The sequence below is a fragment of the Parambassis ranga genome, chromosome 2 (genome assembly GCF_900634625.1).
Source record: "Parambassis ranga chromosome 2, fParRan2.1, whole genome shotgun sequence".
NCBI lineage: Eukaryota > Metazoa > Chordata > Actinopteri > Ambassidae > Parambassis > Parambassis ranga.
Genome location: NC_041023.1, coordinates 26,066,707 through 26,093,481, shown reverse-complemented (window position 1 = coordinate 26,093,481; position 26,775 = coordinate 26,066,707). Strand labels below are relative to the sequence as shown.

The 26,775-nt window shown below is 41.6% G+C and overlaps 4 protein-coding genes across 4 annotated transcripts; 2 read left to right on the top strand and 2 right to left on the bottom strand.

The window, feature by feature from the left end:
• The first annotated feature begins 1,001 nt into the window (after positions 1 to 1,001).
• slc26a5 (solute carrier family 26 member 5) lies at positions 1,002 to 11,199 on the top strand. Its single transcript, XM_028423507.1, has 18 exons — positions 1,002 to 1,178; positions 2,234 to 2,512; positions 3,038 to 3,177; positions 3,578 to 3,688; positions 5,709 to 5,896; positions 6,053 to 6,217; positions 6,321 to 6,556; positions 6,834 to 6,981; positions 7,164 to 7,277; positions 7,373 to 7,450; positions 7,603 to 7,698; positions 7,840 to 7,946; positions 8,096 to 8,165; positions 8,247 to 8,339; positions 9,027 to 9,131; positions 9,452 to 9,658; positions 9,824 to 9,878; positions 10,398 to 11,199. The coding sequence occupies exons 2-18, from the start codon at positions 2,370 to 2,372 to the stop codon at positions 10,547 to 10,549; spliced, it is 2,208 nt and encodes a 735-aa protein (XP_028279308.1). The 5' UTR covers positions 1,002 to 1,178; positions 2,234 to 2,369; the 3' UTR covers positions 10,550 to 11,199.
• Positions 11,153 to 14,386, bottom strand: psmc2 (proteasome 26S subunit, ATPase 2). Its single transcript, XM_028423520.1, has 12 exons — positions 14,214 to 14,386; positions 13,879 to 13,916; positions 13,682 to 13,763; positions 13,473 to 13,572; positions 13,255 to 13,386; positions 13,093 to 13,165; positions 12,912 to 13,007; positions 12,643 to 12,807; positions 12,462 to 12,549; positions 12,077 to 12,279; positions 11,890 to 11,986; positions 11,153 to 11,432 (listed from the first exon to the last, which is right to left on the bottom strand). Exons 1-12 carry the CDS (start codon positions 14,281 to 14,283, stop codon positions 11,275 to 11,277), a joined length of 1,302 nt encoding a protein of 433 aa, XP_028279321.1. The 5' UTR covers positions 14,284 to 14,386; the 3' UTR covers positions 11,153 to 11,274.
• Positions 14,387 to 14,600: 214 nt separating this feature from the next.
• On the top strand, positions 14,601 to 20,179 carry dnajc2 (DnaJ (Hsp40) homolog, subfamily C, member 2). The gene is made up of 16 exons (XM_028399569.1): positions 14,601 to 14,818; positions 15,335 to 15,525; positions 15,880 to 15,955; positions 16,055 to 16,153; positions 16,241 to 16,463; positions 16,558 to 16,623; positions 16,704 to 16,795; positions 16,890 to 17,011; positions 17,332 to 17,481; positions 17,579 to 17,667; positions 17,848 to 17,917; positions 17,999 to 18,183; positions 18,341 to 18,441; positions 19,049 to 19,159; positions 19,695 to 19,855; positions 20,019 to 20,179. Exons 1-16 carry the CDS (start codon positions 14,764 to 14,766, stop codon positions 20,085 to 20,087), a joined length of 1,860 nt encoding a protein of 619 aa, XP_028255370.1. The 5' UTR covers positions 14,601 to 14,763; the 3' UTR covers positions 20,088 to 20,179.
• On the bottom strand, positions 20,107 to 26,512 carry pmpcb (peptidase, mitochondrial processing subunit beta). The gene is made up of 13 exons (XM_028399571.1): positions 26,411 to 26,512; positions 25,805 to 25,942; positions 25,379 to 25,465; positions 24,675 to 24,804; positions 23,752 to 23,950; positions 23,565 to 23,644; positions 23,341 to 23,453; positions 22,973 to 23,116; positions 22,611 to 22,771; positions 22,418 to 22,503; positions 21,897 to 21,985; positions 21,488 to 21,563; positions 20,107 to 20,300 (listed from the first exon to the last, which is right to left on the bottom strand). Exons 1-13 carry the CDS (start codon positions 26,492 to 26,494, stop codon positions 20,236 to 20,238), a joined length of 1,452 nt encoding a protein of 483 aa, XP_028255372.1. The 5' UTR covers positions 26,495 to 26,512; the 3' UTR covers positions 20,107 to 20,235.
• Positions 26,513 to 26,775: the final 263 nt, after the last annotated feature.

Here is a 26,775-nt window from a genome sequence, read left to right as displayed (position 1 = left end):
GTACAATACAACCGCACATTCACCCTAACATACAGCGGAGCAGTCTTTCTTATTTCTAAATTATCCATCTATCCTCTAATATTGATCACTATAGAATCAATGTGAATGAACAATGAAGCATAAACAGCAAATGACCTGTACTGAGAAACCTCCACCTCCTCTGGGTCTCTGCCTCCATCACGGGCAGGTATGTACTCATTAAGCCGCTGATGGACAGACTGTGCACAGCTTGGAAAGTCTGTGTGCCTGTGCGCTGAGTAACGATGCTGCTCATAGAAAATGTATCAGAGTGAAAGTATTCAACTCATCAAAATTATGTAGTAAAGTAGAAGTAGGAGAAAAAATTAATACTCCATCCAGCTGTCTAAGTACAGCAGTGAAGTAGTCCTGTTACTTTACATCCCTCCATTTACATGTAACATGTAACATTTAGATTTAGATTTAATATTTAAATTTTCATTCAGACTTTGTCACATTTAGCTAAATGTGAGGGGAAAAGGTTGTCAGTGATAGTTTTACATTCGGCGCCCCATCAGAGACCGTAGGGAGCCTCGTGACTGCGACACGTCAGGGTGGCTCTGACTTCACCGTTTAGCTCCAAGCCAAAGAGCCTCAGAACGGAAAGAGCGCTCACACTGTCACCATCTTTGAGGACAGAAACGCCACAACAACTGCGGTCATTAGCGCATCTAGACTCTAGACTAGAGTTCATTTAACTATTGATGGTAATTATCTGCTCAAACAAAATTTTCAAAAAAAAGAAAAACATTGAACCTTGATATAAATTTGAAATTTGATACTTTGAGACAAAGACGCTTGATGAAATCTTTGTTGAATGCCAAGTAGGTTGTTATTTTAAAAAAAGAGCGCCCCAAAATTAATGTGTTTGTATTGCGTGATGTAAACGTAAATCAATCGATAGGCTTTATTTAACGACTGTAAGAGGACAGCGCATGTGCGAGAATAAACGCCCTCTTTGCAAACCGGAAGATGTCTGAGATTCCATGACGGAGTGATACATCTTTCAACACAGAGCATCGCTGGGGTATCCTAAGCAGTGGAAGCTCCTCCTTGAAGGACGTTACATTAGTTTAAGTTCAACAGAACACATTGGGTAATAATTACTTATCCTCCTTCAGTCACAGCATCCTCGATGGAGCGGTAATAGAAGAACGGAGGTAAACGCTGCTTTCGCTAGCATCTTTACATTAGCTTAAAGGTTGAACTGTGAAGAGCGAGAAGGAAACCTCCTGTCACAGGGAGGAGAGCTAGTATAAGTGGAGCCCTGGGTAATAGCTGTAACATACATTTGTCATTTGTCATTTATTTTTCTTTATTTTTAATGTGTTTAATGTATTTTTCATCATTCTCCGGTCCTGTTTGTTTTCATAACGTGTTCGCTAGCTAACACCAAGGAATGAAACAGGAACAAGGCTTTCCTCGTGCGTCAGTTGATTGATCCTGTAAACTGAGAGTCTGTCAGCTCACACCACAAAGCTACACATGTAGTTTACTCATATTATCCATGTGGTACCATTTATATTTATGTTTGGGACACTGCAGCGGGTAACGTTATTAACAAACGTTAGCAACAGTCACGTACATCAAACGAAACAGAAGTTAGTTAAACTAAAAGTTTTATTCGCCGCCGAGACTCCACGGAGAATTTTGAGATGGAAATAGTCTAAATGTCAAATACAAAACTTTGGATATTTATTTACACAAATGGAGAGAGAGAGTTTAAATGCATACTTAAATGTGACTGTGATGTTATCAGTAATGTTTCTTCGCTCCGGCGGTGTATCACCTGCTTTCATGGTCTCCAGTTTTTGCCTTGACCCTAGGGGCAACATTTTTCCATGAAACTTACTGAACTGGTCTGTGTTGCTAATACAAGGAACAAAATCTTTATTTGAATGCCTGTGTTCCCATGTGGAAAAGAACATGTAGTACCACAAGACACTGTGTTGGTAACTAAGGTCTGTTATTAACTGAATATAGTTTTCAGACCTACCTGGAGCAGCCTTTAGGCCATATGCCTTTGTATAGAAAACTTCAGTTGCGTAAGCTGGCCGAAGACCAAATATTTGCTAAAAATCTGATACAGCATTCACTCAAAAGAATTATCTTTGTAAAGCCAACCAGCTGAAATCTGATCTAGAAGCACAGATATGCATGTCTGGTAGATGATATCTGTCTTGTTGTCTTTTGTCATCTCTTTCCCTCTGAGCAGAACCAGTACAGTCAGAGTTATGGTGGAGTGGTCTAAGGAATGAAGATAAACCAGTTAGAGCAATGACACAGAGGAAAATGCGGGACAGATAAACTACACAGGAGATTCTGAAACAATCAGCCGTACTGCCTCTGCAATGAATCAAGAAGACGCAGCAGACTCCCAGCTGATGTACAGGATAGAGCGTCCCGTCTATGATGAAGCATTTATCCGGACTCAGCTTGTCAAGCGCAAAAAAAAGTCAACCACCCTCCGGCAAAGGCTGGCTGATAAGTTCAAGTAAGTCAAGTGTGAGAGTTTTCATTACTTTGGCCTCTTTGTTTTCTACGTAACTCTTTTACTTTATGATTTGATGAGGAATGTGCAGAGTGTCAATGTAAATTATGCATAGCATATTATTAATTATTATTATTATTAATAATAGTATAATTGGTATTTTTAACATTGTAAATAATAAGTGCTTGTTTTGTCCTGATATTTTAGCTTTGATAAAATAATCAACAGTTGGGGTAAAAGGCACATCATGATAGCAGGCTAAAAATTACAACAGGTGCACAGCAGGACTTTGACAGATTCATTAGCTTTGTGCTAATGTGTGAGTATAGGGAACAGAGGAACATGTATAATATGAAACCTCATCTATCCACAAATAGCCATTGTCATGCCCTGAAATTGCTGCTGAATTCCGCAACTTGGGATGAATCAAGTATTTCTATTCTATTCTAAACTGTTGTGTCTGAATTATAGTTATAATGCTGATTACAAAATGACCATAAAATGAATACAATTTTAATTATTTTACAGGTGTTCATCAGAGAAGGCCAAGACAGTGGCTTTGAGCCTGTTTCCTATTCTAACATGGCTGCCATCTTATCCAGTCAAGCAGTTCCTCTTTTCAGATGTGGTCTCAGGTCTCAGCACAGGCATGGTGCAGCTCCCTCAAGGTCAGTACCTACCGTCCCTTTGCCACCAGTGTAATGTTCTTAATATTCCAGAGGAGCATCGCTACAAGAAGCTGTTACTTCACAAAAAATAAATGTAGTTTTTAGTTCAATTTAGTGAAACTTTAAATAAAGGAGAGTAACTGGTTGCTCAGCTTGATATTGTACTTTCTCAGGAGTTTACCTAACAGTGTTTGTATAGTAGTAATAGAAGTAAAGTGGATATGCACAAGGGTTATATTGTGTGAAGGGCAAGCTGCCAATTCCTAAGGGAGTGTTTTTGGCTTCACGCAGTCTTTGTTTTGCTATCTCAGTAGCTGTGATGTAGCTGTGATGTTGTGATGCAATCGCTTGACTTCTGGGACTGTTTGTTCAAATCTCTCCTCTGCCCTCTGCTCCACAGGTCTAGCTTATGCTATGCTTGCAGCTGTGCCTCCAGTTTATGGTCTGTACTCCTCATTCTACCCGGTTGTGCTGTATGCCTTCTTTGGCACATCAAGACACATATCAGTGGGTGAGCATACAGTATGTTCAGTATGACAAAAGGTATACATTTTGCAAGTAAATGTCCTTTAATGCCTTCCCCTTATTTAATGTTAAAGATTAAGCACTCTGCTCTCACATTGTGAATAACCAATTGAGATGTTTGCCTCATAGTAGTTGTAGCCTGAGTCCTGCATACCAAAACATGTCTTCAGTTGTATCCAGGGGGCTAATTATGCCAACATTAGTTTCTCAAAGCGGTAGGAACACGGTCTCTGACTGTCTTTATAATGTTTCTTAGCTGACGTTTGAGTACTTAGTAGTTACATTTAGATATAATAGTTTACTATTGGGATGATCCAAATCCAACATTTGGCACTTGGTCAACATACTTCCAGAAAACAGGCAATTAACATCATATCCATCAGTGTAGAGAAAGCTTGTTCTTTTTCTTGGGCATAATATTTCTTGGAAGGGAGTCTTGTGATTTCTTAATCCTATGCTGTCTGGCATGTTTCCTGATCTGCATTAATGGTGACAATTAAATAGAAGTTAACAGCCTGTAGCCTTTTCAAACGGCTAAGTTCTTACACAATAAGAGGTAACAACTGCTAAAATGACCCATGTCTGTCACCGTTTTGTCTATCAGCTCTGCATTACAGGCGTAGTAGTAATAACTGTGTCTGCAGCTGACACAAGTAGCAGGATTGTGAAATTTCAGTGACCCTGCCCTGTATGCAATGTTTCCAATGTTCCAAGTCATCTCAAATGACTGTTAACAAACAGTGAGTGTGTCACTGTTTCAGATTCAGTCACATTAACTCAGTCTTCTGGAAAAAACAAAACAAAATGTAAGCTAAGCAGTTAATACAGGAAGCAGCCACCCTCACTGTAGGGCTGCCTCTGCCAAACATTTTCCTTGATAGTAACATAGTGTGGAAATGATGATACCGCCTGTGCTGGCAGTGAGTGAGAGTAAATAGCTGGGCACCTTTTCAGCTGCTGGGCACGGTGGCCTTTTCACCCAGTTATAATGAAACACACGTGGACTTCCACTGTACATCATGATACAGATAACATCGATTCCAGAAACATAGGGCTAGTACTTGATGATGATTCATACATAATGATGCAACAGAGGTGTGAAAAAGTAATGTTTCAGTCCAAAATGTGACATTTGTATATGTATGTATATTGTATATGTATATCTTTGACCATCTCATGTGTTTCATCGGAAGATCTAACAAAATTTAAAGTCATGGTACTTCGATCCACTTTATTCTACACATAACATACTTTTCTTCAACGATACAGTTTTTACAAGACTGTTTGCTAAAAATTTTCAGTAAATTTATTCACCTGGCTTATTGTACTCATCCCTGTGTTAGCTTGTTAACATTTATCCTGGTTTAAAATAGTGGTGGTCTTTAGTGAAGCCGGTGGCCTTTTCACACTGCATAGCTGCATTCTGCAATCAGTGCCAAGAACAGTATGATGTGCTCAGACCAGGGAACACTCTTTACAACTCACACACACACACACACACACACACACACACACACACACACACACACACACACACACACAGAGGGTCAATAAACTACCGAAGGATTCATGGACTGAGAAATGTTTAGATGTGCTCTCTGCTGCCTCAGCTGATGTGATCCCAGCCCCTGGTCCAAGTTCTCTCAAATGTCAGGTCAACCTTTAGGTCTATCTGATAAATGGAGACAATAAACCAAACCTGTGGAACCTTTTAAACTTAAGACTTAATCTGAGATGAACAATAAAGCTACACTGGAATCGCCTCAGGCGTGCTAGCAGTTTGGTGTGAAATTGAGGCAGACCAAGAGAGAATAACTGGGCTTCTGTTCAAGGGCCGGCAGGATGTCCTTTTCACTTGTCGGGATAGTGCACATGATGGGTCTGCATTTCCAAATCTCCCCACACTGTTTATGTGCATGATTCCAAAATAAGTGACACTTTACATCGCAGTGCTGTCTAGAGCCAAGCTTTGAATGATACGATCTGTTTGTGCTCCTGGCCTGCAGGAACCTTTGCAGTTGTGAGTCTGATGATTGGAGCTGTTGCTGCGCGGGAGGCCCCAGACTCAATGTTTTATATCCGTTCTGCCAATGGTTCCAACATGTCTGCTGGAATGGACGTGGACTTAGAGGCTCGTGATGCCAGGAGGGTCCAGGTGGCCGTGGTGCTCACAACTATGGTGGGAAGCATACAGGTCAGCCTTAAAACACACACCTGAAACAAGGGTTTAAAACTTGCTGTTTACCCAGAGCAGCGGGATGCTCGAGTCAGTGTTGATGTACTGATTGTTCCTTGATTCTCTTTTTTTCTGCATTCCTCTTATTTTTTCTGCTTTCTTTTTTCCCTTCAGTTTGTTTTGGGTCTTCTCAGGTTTGGCTTTGTGGCAATCTATCTCACAGAGCCCCTGGTACGAGGCTTCACTACAGCAGCATCAGTACATGTTGTTGTCTCCCAGCTGAAGTACCTGCTGGGGGTGAAAACACCACGCTTCACTGGGCCACTTTCTGCTGTTTACGTAAGTTAAATGGCTTTAACAGGTTACCTGATCTTCAGCCTTCTTCAAGTTTGTTAAATGTAACTTGTGAATGACTTGGATTGACTTTTCTGTGTCACCGCAGAGCATCAAAGCAGTTCTCACTGAAATCACCAGCACTAATGTCACCACTCTCGTGCTTGGCCTCGTGTGCTGTGTGTTCCTGTACGGGGTCAAAGTCCTTAATGAGCACTTTAAGAAGAAGCTGCCTATTCCCATTCCAGGAGAGATTATTGTGGTCATTGTATCAACTGGGATCTCATATGGTTTGTCCCTATCAGAAGACTACACAGTGGATGTGGTTGGGAAGATACCCACAGGGTAGGCAGTTACAATTTATCAAGGGAATGTTTAGAAGTGTGCTATATTCATGCACATGTATGTATGTGGCTCTACTTACTTATTCATAGTTTATATTTTATGTTTATATTTTCGTGGACAGCAAAGTAAGAATTTCATTGTACAGGAAAACCTGTTTCCTTAGTGTGCACATGACGAGAAATGCTTTGAGTTTTCTTGCTTTCTTGCTATAAAACATCTGAAAAATATTGAGACACTGGGATAGATGTACTTCAAGTGTTTTCTTATGTGTTCTCAGGCTTCAACTCCCTGCTGTCCCAGATTTCTCTCTGTTACCCAATCTTTTCATGGACTCCTTTGCTGTAGCGATCGTTGGATTCTCAATGGGGATCTCACTTTCAAAGATATTTGCCATAAAACATGGCTACAGTGTGGATGGCAATCAGGTAAATGGTCATATAATGTGTTACAGATGAGTCTCAAATCCTGTCTGATCATTTCTTCAAAATGCAATATAGCAATATCTGTGTGTTAAAGCCATATGTGTGATTCATGTCAATCAGACATATGACTGGACTGCATTTTCTATTTCAACCACTGGCGCTCACTGTACATGTGCTGTTTTCAGGAGCTGATTGCATTCGGCCTGTGCAATTTCCTCAGTTCATTCTTTCAAACCTTTGCCATCACTTCCTCCATGTCGAGGAGTCTGATACAGGAGAGCACTGGAGGAAAAACACAGGTGACACACACACACTCACACTATCTCATTTGACTGAATTGGGGCTATAAAACCATAATTATAATGAGAGACAATGTTGACACAGTTGTGTTCAGATCGCAGGGCTGGTGGCATCTCTCGTGGTTCTGCTCGTGGTGGTGGCCATTGGTTTTGTCTTCCAGCCACTCCCTCAGGTGGGTGAAATTGTGTAGTGAATGACGCAGAGTTTCCAGCTTCCCCTCTGCGTCACAGGTGGACCTTGAAACATGTTTCCTTTAGTTGAGCAGGGCTGAAGCCTCCACTGATTGTTGGCTTGTCATTTTTAATATTTTGTACTCTTTCTCAGACTGCACTGGCTGCCATCATCATGGTCAACCTGCTCGGGATGTTCAGGCAGTTCAGAGACATTCCTGGTCTATGGAGGACCAGCAAGATCGAACTGGTCAGTTTTATAAATCAACATCAAAACTGTCCTGTGCAGTTATGTCCACTTTGTGGGATGGGTTTGTTTTTTTTAAGAATGTTGCTTTCAATTTTCCTCTGTTGTTGTCACTGTATTTTTGTTATGTCTCTTCTCTCTTAGGCCATCTGGCTGGTATCCTTCATAGCCTCTGTGCTGTTGGGTCTGGACTATGGTCTCCTGGTGGCCATTACGTTCGCCTTACTAACTGTCATATACAGACTGCAAAGGTACTGCTCCTGCAATTTTGAATACATGTTTTTCATCACTACATAAGTACTACAAGTATATATTCTGTGTATATGTCATGCACTGAAGTACATCTAGTGGAGTCAGCTTGTTAATTGTGGAGCTGATAAGGTGTCTTGTTGTCTTTCAGCCCAAAAATGTCCCTCCTGGGTCATGTTCCTGATACCGGGCTGTACTGTAATCTGGATGATTATGAAGAAGTGAGTTTGTGAAGATAAAGGTTACAAAATGTTGTTTGTGTCTTCTGGCCTGAGCTTTAAATGTCTGTGTTTCGTTCCCAGGCTGCTGAATGTGAGGGGATTAAGATTTTCCACTCTAACTCTTCAATCTACTTTGCAAACAGTGACCTCTATGTGAGCATGCTCAAAGAGAAGGTAATCCTAGCCACTGTGTGTTTGAGTGTTTTTATGCGAGAACTATACTACAAGTAAAAGAAACATCTGTGCAGGAGAGGATTCTTAGGAACAGCTTTTATCCCTAGGCTTTAAGCAGTTTGTGAGAAGTGCAATTATGCCTCAAACATGCAATTGTAAAGAGATGCAGACTACATGGTGGCAGATTATCAAGATCAGCAGGAAGAGAACAAAACACCATGCTTATAAATGAGCCACAAACGTCATGTATAGAAAACTAGTCTCGGCACACACAGCTTTTATTTCGCATGGCACTAGAGTCAATATTAGTGTGACAGGCCTACAGTTATGTGAAGTTTTACCTTGAGTCTTTAGTGACTTCCTGGATAAGTTGCTGTGCTGCTTTGGCTTAGGCTGGGCGCAGAAATGTTCACATGTCTCCTCCACCCTTTGACAATGTCCCTTGACATCTGTGGAGGCCCTGAGCTACAGAGGGAGCCATGAAACCTTGATGTGCAGAGTTTCTTTTGATGTAGATGTGAGTGGTGTGACTTGAGATTTGATTCAGTTAAGCTGTTTTTAGTCAGTTCTGGGTGTGTCTAGTCAAGCACTGACATGTTTACAGTATTTTTGTTTATTTTGCAACTAAGGTAAGGAATACTTTCACTTGACTGTGTATAATGTATTCATGTGATGATGTCTTTATAGAGTGGAGTAAACCCTGAACGCCTACAAGCTGCCCAAAAAGCTCAGAAAAAAAAGAGGGTAAAGGCAAGCAGCAGCCACAGATCTCCTCTGGACATTTGTGTCAAGGTGACGTGCTTTTGCTGTTTTTTCTCTTCCTGGCTGCTTTGTCTCACTGTCGGTTGTGTTGACAGTATAAATATACAGAATGCTGTGTATGTGTGTTTCTCTGTCTGTGAAATGTGGGCGGTAATATGGGAGGTTATAACAGTTCTGTGGCTCTTTAAAGGAAAAAAGTTTCAATGCTTGGAATATTTTGTTTATTAGAATCAAGAGTTTAAAAACAGCTTACACATATTTAAAGTCTTGATTTTGGTCTTGTGTTGATTATCATGTCTATCAAAACCCAAAGAAAACATCACCAAAACAGTTTCCTTGTTTGGTTCTAGTATAAGGAGGAAAGGGTGACCCATGAGGTTTTGCCACTGAACAATGTGGTGGAGGAGCAGAGGAACGGACAGTTGGAGGACACGCACTGTGACTCAAACTCTGAGCAGGACGCTTTCATTATGCCTCTCAGCGCTGTTCACTCCATCATCCTGGACTGGACGTCAGCCAGCTTCATCGACTCTGTGGGAGCCAAAGCCATCAAACAGGTCCTTCCTTGTCCTTCAGGGGTGGTTATGTTTACAGAAAGACTTGTACAGCACATGAAAGGGGGCAGACTGAAGATGTTAATAATCTCAGAGTGGGATTTTTGAACTACAGGAGTGTCAGTGCAATATTTTTTTGTTGAGACAAACTCTGTTCTGTTTCTGCAGGTCATTAAGGAATATGCTGCTGTGGATGTTCGGGTGGTTATAGCCAGCTGCAACAGTAAGTATTTAAATCACTAGTCTCTCACTCAAGTGAGTGGGACAAGGTACTGCGATCAATGACCCGGCTCAGTGGGTCCTATGACACAAATGCAGTTACGCTCCTCTTCTTGCAACAGCACAGACAACGTTTCAGTCGGCATAGGTTGGCATACTCCCCTAGACCAAGACCAGGCATGCACTGACACAAATATGTGTTTGCCTGCTTATCCAACTTTAGGAGGAGACGGTGAAAAACCCCCTTTCCCAAAATTTTAAAACACTTTGTCTTTATCAATGCATTACTGTGTACTGTATAATGGTGCTTTACTAACAGCTTATTGGTAGATTATCTGAAATTCAAAGTTGCCTGTTGTTTTTCACTAGTGGAGTTTGCAGTGGTTGAATCTTTGATAGCTTTAGTGTGGCACTGTCGTCAGGTTCCTCCATTGTACAGACTGATGTAATTACCTTTACACAATGCTATTATTATATAACTTTACTATAAGTGCAATTTCTGACTGATTTCTTTAACCTACAGGAACGCTGTTGGATGAGCTGGATGCTCTACAGTTCTTCAACGAAGATGTGACCACAGCCATGCTGTTCCCCACAGTCCATGATGCTGTGCTGCACTGTCAGCACTCAAATTCCCACGCACCTGCTGCTATGAAAAGATTCACCACGAGATGATGCCCTGACTCGGGACAGCAGATGTGAGAGGTCCTACACCTGATTGTAGGAGCACTAAAATTCCAGTGGTTTGTTTTTTTTTTTTTGAGGACTTGAGAAGAGGAGTGATTAGGTGGATTTTTTTCCCTTTCATGAAGCACTCCAAAGATTTAAGATAGTACATCTAAAGTGCCCAAAGCAATGAGATAGAAGGTGGTTTTTAGCTGACATTCCCACAGCCTTATTCCTCTGCATCCTCTTAGCCAACTGTGCGAGGAGGGTTAGCATTGGAAGTTGCACTTTTGTGTTTTTAACAAGATTCTTGCTGGTACATTGTTAAAAAGTTGCTGAGAGAACACAATTTGTGGTGATATGTAACTGACTCCTCATGCTGGTACCAAATGTCTCTGGTTACTGAAACATTTTATGATCAATTATATAAGTATTTTATTCTTTAGCTAGTTTTATCTAAATTGTGTTACTGTGTACAATCGTTGTTACTGTGTATTTGCACTACTGTTTGAGTATGACATTAATATTAATATTAATGCCTGTCTGTTGGATATTTTTAGTATGAAAAACTGAAGATGCCTTTCTAGTAATATAACAAGCATTGAGACTAAAATCTGGAATAAATTTTATTTTTAAGTGGACAAAAATCACAACAAAAAGGACAATATTTTGGACTCCGTTTCTTTTGACTGTAAAAAGTCAAATCAGAAATGCACACACACACACAAGCACTCTCAGTTGTAGGTCATGTATCGTGGGGTGGCGCTGAACTTGGCGTAGGACTTGATGACCTTGTTGACAGCCTCCAGGAAATCCTTCTCTGTGGCGATTTTCCTGCGAGCCCTGATAGCGAACATGCCTGCCTCTGTGCACACACTGCGGATTTCAGCACCTGGCAGGAAGCACAATGTTACATTCTGCTTGGAGAAGGACTTTCTGGAAACATAGTGCTGATGTTTTAGTTTGGACTTGAGATCTAGACATCCAGCTATTATAGAACTAAAATTTCAACTGAGGATGAATCATGGACTTCCAAAGTAACATTTAAGAGGCCTATTTAGTTGTGAGTACAGAAATAAATGGTTTTCTTTAGGCAGCAAGAGATGTTCAAACACTGCACTCTTGTGGCTAGTCATCAGTACTACACTAGTGAAATCATATTAAAGCTGCTTTCTCAACCAGCTTCGAATAAATGAGCACAAAGAAAAATCTAGACAATATCTCTGTGGTCCTGTAATGATCACAAGGACTACTGATGCACAGAGGCTGGTAATGAAGTAAATGTGGGATAGGAAATTGATCTTTAAACCAATAACAGAAGCGTAGGGCTGCTGCCAAGTGAGTCTTACCAGTGCTGTTGGGACAGAGACGTGCAAGCAACTCGAAACGAATATCTCTCTCCACACTCATAGAGCGGGCATGGATCTTGAAGATATGGGTGCGTCCCTGCAACACATGACAAACGAGTGAGGTCATAAATCAACTGATCTGGAAAGGCTTCAGCTTCAATCTTTTCACCAATCACTTTTATCTTACCTCTAGGTCAGGCAGGCTGAACTCAATCTTCCTGTCCAGACGCCCAGGTCTCATCAGGGCTGGGTCCAGTGTGTCTGGTCTGTTGGTGGCCATCAGCACTTTGATGTTTCCACGAGGGTCAAAGCCATCCAGCTGGTTGATGAGCTCCAGCATGGTTCTCTGCACCTCATTGTCTCCACCAGCACCATCATCAAAACGAGCACCTAAGAAGTTCAAAATCAAATGACAAGTTGATGAAGTTTCTTCATGCACATTAACAGTGATTATTTCATGGTGGAGAAGGAAGCAAGTTATGGTAAAGGTCGTGTCAAAATGGATTAACAATGAAATCACAGTCATGCCTTTTAGAAGGATCACATTTAGAATATAGTGGAGTAGGTCTTACCCCCAATGGCATCAATTTCATCAAAGAAGATCAGGCAGGCCTTCTTAGTTCTGGCCATCTCAAACAGCTCACGCACCATCCTGGCTCCCTGTCAACAAAGACATCAATAAAAACAGATCAAACATCAAACATAATGAACACTTACATCTAAACCACAGCTGTTTTTCCCCACTGTGCATACCTCTCCCACATATTTCTGCACAAGCTCAGAGCCGATAACTCTGATGAAGCAGGCATCTGTTCGATTGGCCACAGCTCGGGCGCACAGGGTCTTTCCAGTACCGGGGGGCCCAAACAGCAGCACACCTTTAGGAGGCTCGATACCCAGGTTAACGAACCTCTCAGGCTGGTGAGAGAAGAAAGATGTGAATAGTTAAGATGACAAAAAGGAACTGCTTCGTTCATACCAGTGTAGTTTTATGAAGGAAAAATGTCTTTGTGAACACTCACATGCAGCAGTGGCGTCTCCACCACTTCTCTCAGCTTTTCAATCTGCTCCTTACATCCACCAACATCACTGTAGGTCACATCAGGCTTCTCCTCCACCTACAGTACAACAAGTGATCTTTCTTTACACAACATCTATACACCTTAAGCCATTAAAATCAAAAGATATGATTTGTGTTCATACCTGCATCATAGTGACAGTGGGGTCAATCTTAGGAGGCAGAGGAATGTGGATCTGATACTTATTTCTATCAACTCTGAAAGGAAAAATGGTGCACAAAATTTAAAATGTGTCACATGGTGCTTGACAAATACATGCCATATTAAAATAACACGTCTGCCTCACCCTACTCTCATGCCCTCCTCGATGTCAGTTGGAGCCACCTGGTCGCTTAGGTCAACCACAAATTTGGCAAACTGTTTGACATTGATGATGTATTTTGGATCCTCAGAGTCTGCATTTATGATCTTTGTGCATCTGTTGGAATAATGCACAGAAACATTTTCATATATCATTTGCAACACATAAGAAATGACATAAGAATGTAGAAATACACCACATACCTTGCTACCTGCAGTGGCTGTTCACTCTGCAGAGTCTGTTTGTCAGCAGCCAAATCCCAGAGTGCAGGTGGGGCCAGTCCTGTGTCTGACTCCTTAATGCCTGCCAAAATCAAACACTTCAAGTACAATCTAGCACCCAGTCATAACTTCTAAACATCTTTAAAATAAAATAACTTTCATTTCTGAAATAGTTGTCTTCAAAGTGTTACCTGTCAGCTCGTTGATCTTTTTGAGAAGCTGCTGAATGTCATCTTCCACCTGTTTGATCTGCCTGGAGTAGGTGCTTTGACCCTGGTGAAAACAGCAGGCACCACATTTGATCAACATGAAGGACATAATGATAAACATTATGGCCAATTTCAGTACATCCACGCACAAATCACAAGGGCTGGTAACGTTCACTTACATATGTCTTGAGTAAAGCGATGTCCCCTTCATCCAACGCTGTGAGGATGAAAACAACAGAGATGAGTTTGCACTCCGTTAGCAGGCCGCTAGCATTGTTAGCAAATGAAGAAACGCAGCGTGTTATATTGTAGTCCCATGTGTTATGTCTGCTGTTTTCTATATAAACACACTGCATGTTCTTTAAGTAAGTGATCGTAGTTACAGTAGCTAAAAGTAAAGGTTGCCAATTCAAGCAGCACAGCTAATATTAGCTAAAGTGGCTAACTAACGTCGATGTCTCCTGTTACCAAAAAACATTGTGTTATTTATACATTGTATAAATAGTGAATATACCTCTGATAGGTGAGTCATCTTTCTCCTCTTCCTTAATCTTTCTCTGATCGTCTCCCAGATAGTCCGGCATAGTTTGAGTGGCACCAAACCGTTTTGCTTCGAAGAAAACGAGCTGCTCTGGCAGCTATACTGTACAATTACACAGCAGCTTTGGGTTTCCGGCGCTGGCGGCTGCTTACCGGAAATACACACCGGACGTTTTTTGAAGACGTACCGAAAATGATTCTTCCCCAAATATTGCTAAACACGTGTATGTTTTAAATAATAACACGTGTATGTTTTAAATAATATATATATATATATATATATTTGAAGCTAAAGCAAATAACTTCATACACAGTAAAAACACCTACTACGGAACGGTAGTAAAGAACTATAAGGACCACACGGAGCGGTTTGCGGTGTGACAGCTGAGCTCGCTCTCGTACAGGCACTTGTAAAGGGAGGCCCATGTGGTGTATTAATGTGCGGGCCACAAACTTCAGCACTTTAGGAAGCTCACATTTGACAATTTCGTCAATTGAATGTTCGTATAGCCGTTATTTCTAAGATGCTGTTAGAAGCCCTCGAGGGTGAGGAGACGGTTGTCTTCAAAGAAGCTGCCGGTAAGCACTGGAAGAGGCCACAGGAAGATAGCTAGCTAAGCTACCAATGTTACATGTTGCTTATAATTGTTAGCATGCAGCTAAAAAGCAGGCAGTGAGGAGTTCAGCTACTATTATTACTAATTTTAAAGCTTGGTCGAGTCCCTTTATTCATTATAATTCGTGTTGTTTGTTGTTATTCAACAAGCGTTGCATAATGTGGCCGGGCTGCTGCCCGCTCATGGCTGCACTTGCTGCTGTGATTTATTAGGGCTCCTGTTAGTAGCTACGCTGGCTGAAGGCTGCTGGTTATACGGCCATAACACACGTTTGGCATTTGAGTCTGTTTTGTCATTACGACGATGTCACATGTATGAACACCTGTTGTACCTTACTGTTGTTGGACAGATGCAGTTCCTCTTTTTAAAAGGAAAACCATACACATCACATCCCCGTCACCTGCAGAGAGCTGTTCTGTATCTGTTTCCACCTATGATGTATTTTTTAGATACTGTTCCCACCTTTGTCCTTCCACAGCCTCTGTGCTAGTTCAGGTGGAGCCAGTGGGTCGATGGTTCGAGGCTTATGTGAGGAGGAGAAACAGGAATGTGTCAGCCTCATTTCAGGAGCTGGAGGATGAGGAGGAGTCCTCAGAGGAATCAGAGGATGAAGAGTTTCAGCTGGAGGAATACCCTATCCTCCGAACGCTTGACCCTAAAGACTGGAAGGTACCAGAGAGGACATTTAAAATGCAGTTAGCAGTCTGAGCCTTTTGTTTTTCCTCTGGTGATTTCCATGGTACATTTGACAGCAGACACTCGTTTGCCTTATGCCTTTAAGCCATTATTGTTCTTTATCCATAGAAGTGCAGGAGTTTATATAGCTATGAACATTGACTTAAAAACTGCAAAAACTGCTTGGTGTTCAATGGGATTGATTAAAACGACAGTTTTTTTAGAAGTTTGTGCTGTTGTTTGACATGACACCCAGTTTGTGAAAATTTTAGCAGTTTATATAATTGAATGTAATTCTTTCCCTTTCAGTCATATGATGTTTGTTGTTTTCTCTCCGTAACTTGTCAGAATCAGGATCACTATGCTGTTCTCGGGCTCCCTCACCTGAGGTACAAAGCTACACAGAAACAGATCAAAGCTGCTCGTGAGTATGCCCTCCTCTCCTCCTCCTCCTCTCATGGGTCAGTTATCTGATTGGCTCTTATCGTTTAGTTTGATCCTGGTCTTTGCTGTTTCTCTACAGACAAACAGATTGTGTTAAAGCATCACCCTGATAAAAGGAGAGCAGCAGGAGAGCAGATAGTAGAAGGAGACAATGACTACTTCACCTGTATAACTAAAGGTACACCTGCTGTGGCGTATTTGTCAGCACTGTTGTTATATCTGGACATACTGAACTGTTTTCTCCATGTGTCTGATTGAACCTCAGCTATAGAAATCCTGTCTGACCCTGTGAAGAGGAGAGCCTTCGACAGTGTAGATCCTACCTTTGACAACACCGTCCCTTCTAAGAGCGAAGGAAAAGAAAACTTCGTTCAGGTGTTTTCAGCTGTGTTTGAGAGAAATGCCAGGTGGTCTACCAAAAAACATGTCCCCAAACTCGGAACCACAGAGTCAACCTTTGAAGAAGTGGATAATTTTTACTCTTTTTGGTAAGAGGAGGTTCTGGTTTAACTTTTGTTTGGCTTAAGAGAAACAAACCCATAGAAGAGATGAAGTGTTTAACTGTGATTGTTACCATTAAAGGTACAACTTTGACTCATGGAGGGAATTTTCATACTTGGATGAAGAGGAAAAGGAAAAAGCTGAATGGTGAGCTGCTGTCCACCACAATAGAAACATTCCAGCTCCTCTGTCTTACTTTTAGCGTCTGACTAACTTTTCCTCTGCAGTCGAGATGAGAGGAGATGGATTGAAAAGCAGAACCGAGCCTCCAGAGCACAGAGGAAGAAGGAGGAGATGAACAGAATACGAACACTAGTTGGTACAGTCTGAGCCGCCACACACTGCACATGATCATAAAGCTGCAAACCCTTAAATATTTACATGTGAGAGTGACCGTGTGTGTTTCACTGCAGATACTGCTTACAGCTGTGACCCTAGAATAAAGAAATTCAAAGAAGAAGAAAAGGCCAGGAAGGAGTCTGAGAAGAAAGCCAAAGCTGAAGCCAAGAAGAGGGAGCAGGAGGAAAAGGAGAGGGTGAGTTTCACAAGATGGACCAGGACTTTATCCAACCCTGAAATGTGAAAAAAGCACGTTTATTTTAAGTAAGACGTCCATCACAGAAAGAAACAACAGTGAGGACTGTGGAATACAAACAAATCAGAGTGATGGTATTTCATGACAGTCACTTCACATGCCTCACACTATCATAAGTAAAATAACATGACAGTCAATGATCAGCTGATGTGCAGAGACAATGTTTTAAAATGACAATAATGGCATATCCTTTCTTTAAGGGTCACTGTAGTAAGGTCACTGGTAAAATGTTCATCAGTTAGTCGGTGTGTGTCTGTCAGGCTCGACAGGCGGAGCTGGAGGCAGCCCGTTTGGCGAAGGAAAAAGAGGAAGAGGAAGCCAAGCAGGCCGCCCAGCAGGCAAAGAAAGAGAAGGAGATCCAGAAGAAGGCCATCAAGAAAGAGAGGCAGAAACTCAGGACCACCTGCAAGGTTCACACTCGGTGTCGGTTTTTAAAACGCCTGTATGCATTTCAGATGTTTGCATATGTTAGTCACAGGGCTTCGCTTTATATTTACCTCTTCACAGAACTGGAATTACTTTGCTGACAATGAGGCCGATAGCGTAAAGATGATGGAGGAAGTGGAGAAACTCTGTGACCGGCTGGAGCTCACAAGGTGCAGTAAGACTGTCACAGCAGCAAACACACAGCACCCCTTACTCTTGTCTTAAACTCAACAGTGTCATGTGTCTCACTGCAGTTTATTATGGCGGTAAATAAACTTAAATCACAGGTTCACAGGTCACTCATGCATATATCGTATACCAATTGACAGTATTGTTGTGTCTGTTTCCAGTCTGCAGTCTCTGAATGAAATCCTGGCTTCAGGCTCTAAAGATGAGAGCAAGGCAGCAGTGGAGAAGCAGGTAGAGTTGTTGTTGATCTGATTTATTTTATACACATGCATACACACAGCAAATTTTTAAAGAAATGTTGCATTGCCTCAGGTGCAGGAGGTGAACACCCAGCTGCAGAAGGAAAGGGAGGCTGAGGCCCAGGCTAGGCAGGCGGCCCGCGGTGCTGACCAGGCCAGCGGAGGAGGAGGAGGAGCCGGAGGGAAGGGCTGGAACGAGGATGACCTGCAGCTGCTCATCAAAGCTGTCAACTTGTTCCCAGCAGGAACCAACGCCAGGTAGATACATGTGTAAAATTGTATATGAAAAATCTCCTGAGTTAAATTAATTTTCATGTTTGCACTCCTTCAATCCTCACCGAGACTTTCTTCTCATCAGTCATTGCCAATTATTAGTAATGTGTCTTGTTGTTGATACTCTAAATTTTTCTTTCAGATGGGAAGTTATTGCCAACTACATGAACTTGCACTCCACTAGCGGCATGAAAAGGACAGCCAAAGACGTCATCAACAAAGCCAAGAACCTGCAAAGACTCGGTAAGTTCACATCAGACATATTTATACAGATCAGATCCAGGTCTGGCAGCCTTTCATCACTGCTCTCAGTTGTTATGGTTTAACAAAGTTAGTCAGAGTTCTTTTGAATGTAATGTGGCAGCTCTCGCCCCCGTGGTAAAGTGGTTGTTGGTTGCTAGCTGTAAGGTTGGTGGTTTGATCCCTGGCTTAACCTTAAGTTGGTTGCACCACTGGTGTGTGTGTGTGTGTGTGTGCGTGCTTGTGTACGTGAAGGAAGAAACGTAGTGTTAAGCGCTTTGAGTACCTTTGAATAGAAGAAAATCCACTATATAAGTAAAGACCACTTACTCTTTCTAATTATCTTTACCAGCTAATCACAGTTACATCAGATGTAGTGAAGTAAACTCGGTGAACTGGGTACTTGTAGTGAACTAATGCCAATGCACAGCTATTATGAGCAGACAGCAACTATGCTAGCAGATTCAGGCCCATTAAAGTTTCCGAACCCTGATTGAGTTGTCTTCCACAATAGCAAAATACTCTGGGATTAATATCCTGCTGTTTACTTGTATTGAGTGTGTAACTGGACTGTTGTGAGCTAACATATTCAGTCCTGTTACGTCCTCAGATCCAGTACAGAAGGATGAGATCAACAAAAAAGCCTTTGAGAAGTTTAAGAAGGAACACACGTCAGTGCCGCCCACCATCGACAATGCCATGCCCTCAGAGAGGTTTGACGGTAAGCCTCATTTCTGAAAGTGTGAGAAATGTCAACAAAACCTGTTTCATCAGCAGCCATTTTAATTCTAGCTCACACCTATGTAGTGAGGATAGGTTGTAAAAGGCAAATGTCCATCTTTGGCTTGTTGCTCAATGATCAGTTAGACTGGCATTTTTTTAAGTAATTTGCTGAGCTGGCGTAAAACAAAACACATTAGCAGGAGCTGAGTGCATTGATGCTAATGCCTCTTTAGCCTGTATAAGTGATAGCTGTCATGGAGACAGGATCATAAAGTAAAAGGATCTCTCATCATGGCTGCACTGAGGCCTCTGGCTCATTTTACTCAACAACTAAGCAAACTTGACTGCTTATAAAAAGCCAAAATGTTAATTAACTGAGTTATTTTTAAAGGAAAATTCCAAGAAATGCCCTCACTGTAGTGAGGAATCTTTCTAAATCCAAATTTGTAGTTTATGTTGGCAGTGGCATCCTCAACACTTACAGTGTCAATCAATGAAAGTGGTTTATTTGTTGATCTGTGTGTATTATTCAGCTCCTGCTGGTGAGAGTAATGCTGCCCCCTGGACCACAGAGGAACAGAAACTTCTAGAACAGGCCCTGAAGACCTACCCTGTCAGCACACCAGAGCGCTGGGACAAGATAGCAGCTGCTGTCCCTGGGCGAAACAAGAAAGACTGTATGAAGAGGTACAAGGTAAGAGGAAGCTCTCTGTCCACCTATCCGACCACTGTTGTAGAAAACAGTCAGCAAGCAGACTGTAGATTGTGCTGCTGAACAGAAGTAATGAGTACCTTACAATGCAACTACAGTTCCCAGCATCCTTTTGCTGTTCTAACATGTCCCTGTTTCTCTACAGGAACTGGTGGAGATGGTTAAAGCCAAGAAAGCTGCTCAGGAACAGGTGGCAGCGAAGAGTAAAAAATGACAAGAGCCACAAAGGAAGATAGTATCCGTGTTATTTTAACATTATTGTGTTGGTCTTTATTTTATAATAAAAGTTAAAGGAGGAAAAAATAACTAGACTTAAATATGGTTTGTCCTGTACAGGTGATAGATCTTCAAATGTGTCCTGCTCAGGTTCTCATCCAGAACATTCCACTGCGGATCTGGTTGTAGTCTGGCAGCTGTTCAATTGGACCTGAGACAGAAATGTGTGTTTAGTTACAGCATGGGAGTTATGTGTAGCTCTAACCATCACAGAGACACAGGGGCCAATTATAACCTGTTGGACATTGTGACTGTCCTCATACTAACAGCACCTGAAACCTGCCAAAGTCAATTTAAGACATCAGAGGGTGAATGCATAAATCACTACTGCTGCCAATCCTTCTTTGGGATCTTGGTGGGTATTCTATTATATTTTAAAAATTATATAATAAAAACAAAGGTTTCTGCTGAAGCATCAGCCCTTGTGTCACCGGGCAAGAACACCACAGCGGACCACCCTCTAAGTGCATATCAAATGTTAGGCCATAGCATGGACTTAAGCTTCCTTTGCCACACCTTGACTGCTAATTGAACTTGTGCACTCTAATCTTTGTAAAGCAGTATTTCTTAATTGTTACCTAAGGCCTGCTGTACGGTAGCTTCATTGTTAATCCTTAAATGGGATTAAAGCAATAAATGAAATCGCTCAGCTACCAGGCATGTACACAGCATAATGCATCAGCAGAGGTCAATTTACGATTAGCCTGACAGCTAGGGTTAAAACTAAGAGACGTGATGGCCAGAACTACAGAAAACAAATTGATCCAATTAAATTCATTCATGACAACCTTAAGCAGCAGATATAGTACCACTGTGAATCAAAAGAAGCAATGAATTTACAGAGCACCAAATGGAGGAAATCAGGCAGTATGACCAAAACAACATGAAAAACATGTTTCTGGGTACAGATGACTGTAGCCTGTTATTACTTTACAAAAGGGATATTCAGCTCTGACATGAGGTGGGTTAAAGCCGTGTTTACACTTGTACTTCAGCTACCTGGTCTGCTGGCCATTTGGCATATTTCAAGAATTTCCTCCGGGATTAATAGTTTTATCTTATATGTATCAGCAGACCATCATAAGGCATATGGCAGAGGTCACAACCTGATTGGGCAACTCGGATGACATGTATTGTTTGACTAAACTTAAAACAGTTACAAATGCTGATCAGCTCCATTCACAAATCCTACAATGAGTCCAAGCACAATCATTTTTTAGTCTAACCATTATAGTTTGCCTGGAAGCAGACTGGGACCAAACCTTTAAACAGGCTCGGTTTGCAACAATTAAAACACCTTAAAAGGGTCTCAACTCAGCTATGAAAATCTTAACATACCAACTGCAGCGATGGCTGGAGCCCTGTTGAAGATGTATTTGGTGCACACATCCTTTATGGTGTTGGCATCAATAGCCTGTTGAGAAGTCAAACACATGTTTACCAGCCGTTAGCCTCATATCTGCCAGTGTTACTTATGTCAGTCTAAGGCCATTGTTTTAGTATCTACTTAACATTTTTAAAAAAATGTAAACTGATACAATTAATGATTCGGCCAGGGTACTGTAAAATAAGCAGTAACAGTGAAATGTGAAAATGTTTCTTATTCACTTTCAACTTTAATATTGTCTCTTTTTTTGTTCCCAACTATCCGGATAGAAGTATCTGTATTTTTAATATAATCACCAGCAAACACAACACTGATTACACTTTGACGTCAGTGAAGCTATCACCAACTCCATCCACTCACATCGATCCGGGCCTCCAGCTCGTGCAGTGGGATCCTACGACTGTAGCACAGCATCTGTCTGCCGATGTCCTCACAGATTGGTGTGGATCCTAGAGAGAGTAAATCCATATGTCAATCAGACTGTATGTAACCATGGACAAACTGTCAAGCTTAAAAGCTGTTTCAAGTCCCCATTGAAGGCCCTGACAGGGCTCCTGCACTCCTTAAACAGATTCCAGTCTGGATATTAATTTCTCCACAGTCCAGGATCTTTAGCCACACTTTAACAATTTGTTAAAGTGTGGCTGTGGATTTTGGGTCTTCCAGCTCATGCAGCAACAACATGCTTGACAGACTAAACGGCAACTGTTAGAATGGACAATTACTCATCTTCACCTCCTCTGATAAAATGTGCTATTCCACAAGGTTCAGTCCTTGATGACTACTATTTCCCCTACACATACCCCCCCTACACATGCTGCCAATTAGGTTTATATTTCACAAACACAATGTTTGAATGCTTCTCTGTTATGCTGTCTTACCATCAAGATGAAGGAGCATGTTGGTCTTTAGCAGATTCTTGGCCCGGACCACCTCACTTTCTGTCACACTCGTGCAAAGAGACATCCTATCAAAAAACACAACTTTATTTTACATACAACAGCAGATAAAGCGATCATCAGACTTACAGCAGGAAACATGTTTAACATAATGTCAACTCGTGAGTGCACTCACCATTCCATCTGAGTGAAGTGCATCATGTCATTGATGGTGCCAGGCTCACACACCATGTAGAGCCCCCACAGGCCGGTGTCTGTGTAACAGGTGTTGAAGGACTGGAAGCTGTGGCACAGGTTTCCCTGACAGGCCATCTGAGCAAGCTTACTGGACAGATTCTAGGTTCACAAAGGAAACAGTCCAACAGTGAATACAACAAGGGTTTTTACAAAAACAAAGGTGTGTGTGTGTGTGTGTGTGAATACAGTAAACAGGAAGAGCTACATAAATTAAGACTTTGAGTTTGAGTCACTGGAGTGATCTGAGGAGCTGACTACAGTAAACATGTACAGAAATTCTGAAGTCTTCCAAACACTCACCACACCCCCACCAAACGAGCGGTCCCAGTTCCCAATGAGTGTGTTTGCCACCATGAGGGGGATGGTGTCAGGGTGAGACCATCCAACTGCCTCCACCGCGATGGCGATATGAGCCAGAGGCATTTTGTTGTCACACACACGGATCTGAAACAGCAGCATGAAGTAATGTGTAAGCAACACAACAGTATGGATGGACAATATTATCGACAAATCAGTACCAGCAGATATCAGCCTTAAAGCCTGGTTAGGTCATTTCATCCTTATAACAGCCAATATATGGTTTAAACTGCTTTCTGAGACTTAAAACAGAACAACTTGCCTCACTGTGGCATAAATATGTGGCAGTGCTATACACACAGTAGACTTACCTCACTTCCTGTGAAGTGGCAGGGAGGAAGTGCCGGCGCTTCACCCTGATACCTGCCAGGAAGTTTTCCAAAATGATATTTGGCCAAATCGATGAGCTCGTTGTGACAAACTCCTGATCAGAAACACATCACAGGAAGTCCTGTAGGTCATTTTACTTTACTAGTGTGGATTCATAACACCTTTATGTTCACCCCTGTTAACCCAACATTTGAGGAGCTCTGACCTCCAGCAGCAGCCAGCACAATCCTGGGTCCTTTGTAATGTGTGGTGATGTACTCGACCAGGTCACCTCTGTTGATGGTCCTGCATCATAAACAACAACTGACTCAGTGTGTAAAAGGAACTTGTGCTGTGGTGTGCCTCCCACAGAAAAGGCAGGTTTAAGGAGGCTGTAACATGTAGAGTCTTACTTAATGTTCTCAGTGGGGCCCAGGATAGTCCTGCCCAGCGCTGTAGACTGGTATGCTGTAGCATGCAGGTAATCAAAGACCACTTCCTGTAGATTGGTCTCCACTTCCTGCATCTCCCTGAGGATCACCCCTCGCTCCCTCTCAATCTCTGCCTCACCCAGGGTGCTGTTCTGGATGATGTCAGCCAGGATCTCCACAGCTTCAAGGCAGAAGACAGACAGACTCAATACATATTTCCAAGACTTGGAGTCACCTTGCGTTTTATTTAAATGTAAGCCGACAGTGGTCATCATTGAAGGAAGCAATATTATCGAGTATTAAATTTAGCCCTTATGCATTGTTCGGGACATTTCTGTCCTCCAAGAGTAATTTTTCTATTTAATTTGGCCATAACTTTTATTGTATGTGAGCAAATTTAATAAGTTTTGGTGAATAAATAATAATTTTACATACATTTTGGAAATGTGATTTAAACATTTTTCATAGATCAATAATACTCTGTTGGCACATTTTACACCCTTTCCAATTCAGTGCTATGAAAGAACTAATAATGCTTTAAAGTCAATATTGTTACTAATGTTTGTCTGTACACATTTTTTGTTTTTGTTTTTCCCCATTAATCGGCCCTACCACTTATGACATTGGTAAATGGGAAAATGATTTTTACTACTACTACTTTGATCAGAACTGCAGATTTATGCAAAATACAAAAACATATTTATCAAATATATATTTTAAACTGTTGATTTTAGTGGACGTTTTCTTTCCCGAACACAACCAAAGGGTAGTGTTTACAGATGTTGCACAAGGGTTAAGGTGCAGATTTCTTTACAGAAAGTGCCTGGATGCTATTATCTGGAACCAATCTTGGTCATCACTACATCTGAGTGTGTCTCACTGTAGCATCCTCTGCCTGTGCCTACCACGTGGAAGATCCTTAGAGAAAGCTTTGGCATAGTACACAGTCTGTTCCCGGGATGTGTAGGCATTCAGGTGAGCTCCCATGTTCTCAATCTCCAACTCCAAATCCAACTGAGAGCGCTTCCTGGTGCCCTGTCCCACACACACACACACACACAGGGCATGTATACTTTCTCTGTATTTAGATCTACAGGCATTGTGAAGCTATTATGAACTACAGGTGCATCTGAAAAAATGAGGATGTTGTATCAGTTACATCAGTTATTAACTGCAAACATTTCATACAGACATGTCCAATTTCAGAAAAGTTTGTCCAATAAGTGGGGGGTCGGCCTCTCTCCACTCCTTATTAGGCCCTCCCGACTCATTGAATCCATTTCTCTTAGTAGCCTTTTCAAGACTGCCACACTTTGCCTGTCCAGTCAACTTTATGGTAATATTTATGAGATAAAGCACACAACCTAGTTTAGCTGTGCCTATTCCATTTTTTTAATGGAGGCCACAATTGTTCAAATCAATTAGAAAATGCCTCAGACAATTAAAATGACATGTAACAAATTGAATTTATTATATTTTCCCCTTCTTAAATAACTGAGGGGAAACACTGGCCTTGTTTAGGATGCACATGTACTTTCTTTGAAAAAAATAAACATTATATAATAACCACTACATCTTGTTAGCAGAGGCACAGATGTTACCCTCTCACCTTAAACGCCATATGTTCCAGGAAATGGGCTGTGCCATTATTTCTCTGGTTCTCATAGCGACTGCCGGCATCTATCCAGAGGCCCACCTGGAAGCAGTCAGTAATATACAGGAAAATTATTGAGAAAAGAAGATGCACCTGTATCTTTTTTTTACTCTACTCTGACAGAAAATAGAAAACAGCTATTAGGATAAATGTCTTATTTGTTGTAATGGTACTTTGCTATACTACACTTACAGCACACTACATTTGCAACATGTAAAGGTTAAACCGAGTAAAAGCTACACACACACATACACGGCATAACAATACAGTTATTGACAAAAAAATAAAACAGATGCAGAAACAGAACAAGTGGGGCTTCCTGTCTATCAGACGTTATTTTATCTAAACACAGACAAACAGTAGGGGTACCATCTTACTTACTGTGCAGGTGGTAAGGCCAGAGTCCTCTGAAGCCACCCGGAGACCGTTCTCCAGAGTGGTCACTTTGGTTTCAGGCACATTTAGGGCCACCTGGTGAGCAGCCTGAGTAGCCAAAAGTCTGTGCGGTCCGGCTGTAAGCTGCCAGAGGCACACAGGCAGGGATTAACAGTCAGTCACGATGACTCTTCAAATTTAAAACACCGACGTTTGCTGGTTCCGGGTTGAGATAATTGCTGTAGTTGTAGTGGTGTAGTCATTTTACCATATTATACACTTCATATTCTCCAGACGGGATATAAACTATGCCTGACAGCAAGGATACGGCGAGGATATGTACAGTACCTTGTCACCATTAACAGACTTAGAAAGAGACGAATCTGCGAAGGTCAAAATCAAGCACAGGCCGTGTGCTTGAAACGTAAATAAATATCACAAAATATAATCACCAGTTAAACTTGAACACCGGCAAACATGTCGCGGCTGCTAGCTGGCTTTAACTGAACACCATACCAAGAGTTTTTCCTTCGTTCAACGGCGCACTGACAAGTATCAAGGCTATACGCCGGCGTGTTATGGTAAACGTGACTTCAAACACATTCTTCTTACCCTGCTTAAAGAATTTGTGTTCAGTAAATGTCTTTGTAGAAGATATCTCCCAGCAGACGTGAGACGCTGTATGGACGCCGCCATATTGTTTTTCCGTAAACTGCGCAGGTGCCGACGCAACATCCGCCAACGTCGACAACAAAATAATAATAATAATAAAAAAAGCTAAAGCTTTAACAAAATACAAATCTATTTTGTAGTAAAAACGTTTTGCATGTTTTCGATATTTTTTAAAAATTAATACGATGATTGAAGATAATTGTTACATATATTACTTATTTAGGGTTACTATTTCTCGTGTTTAGTCATTTGTTTTACATTTGTGCATAGATTTAAATAAGGGTGCATAGGGTAAATGAAGGTGG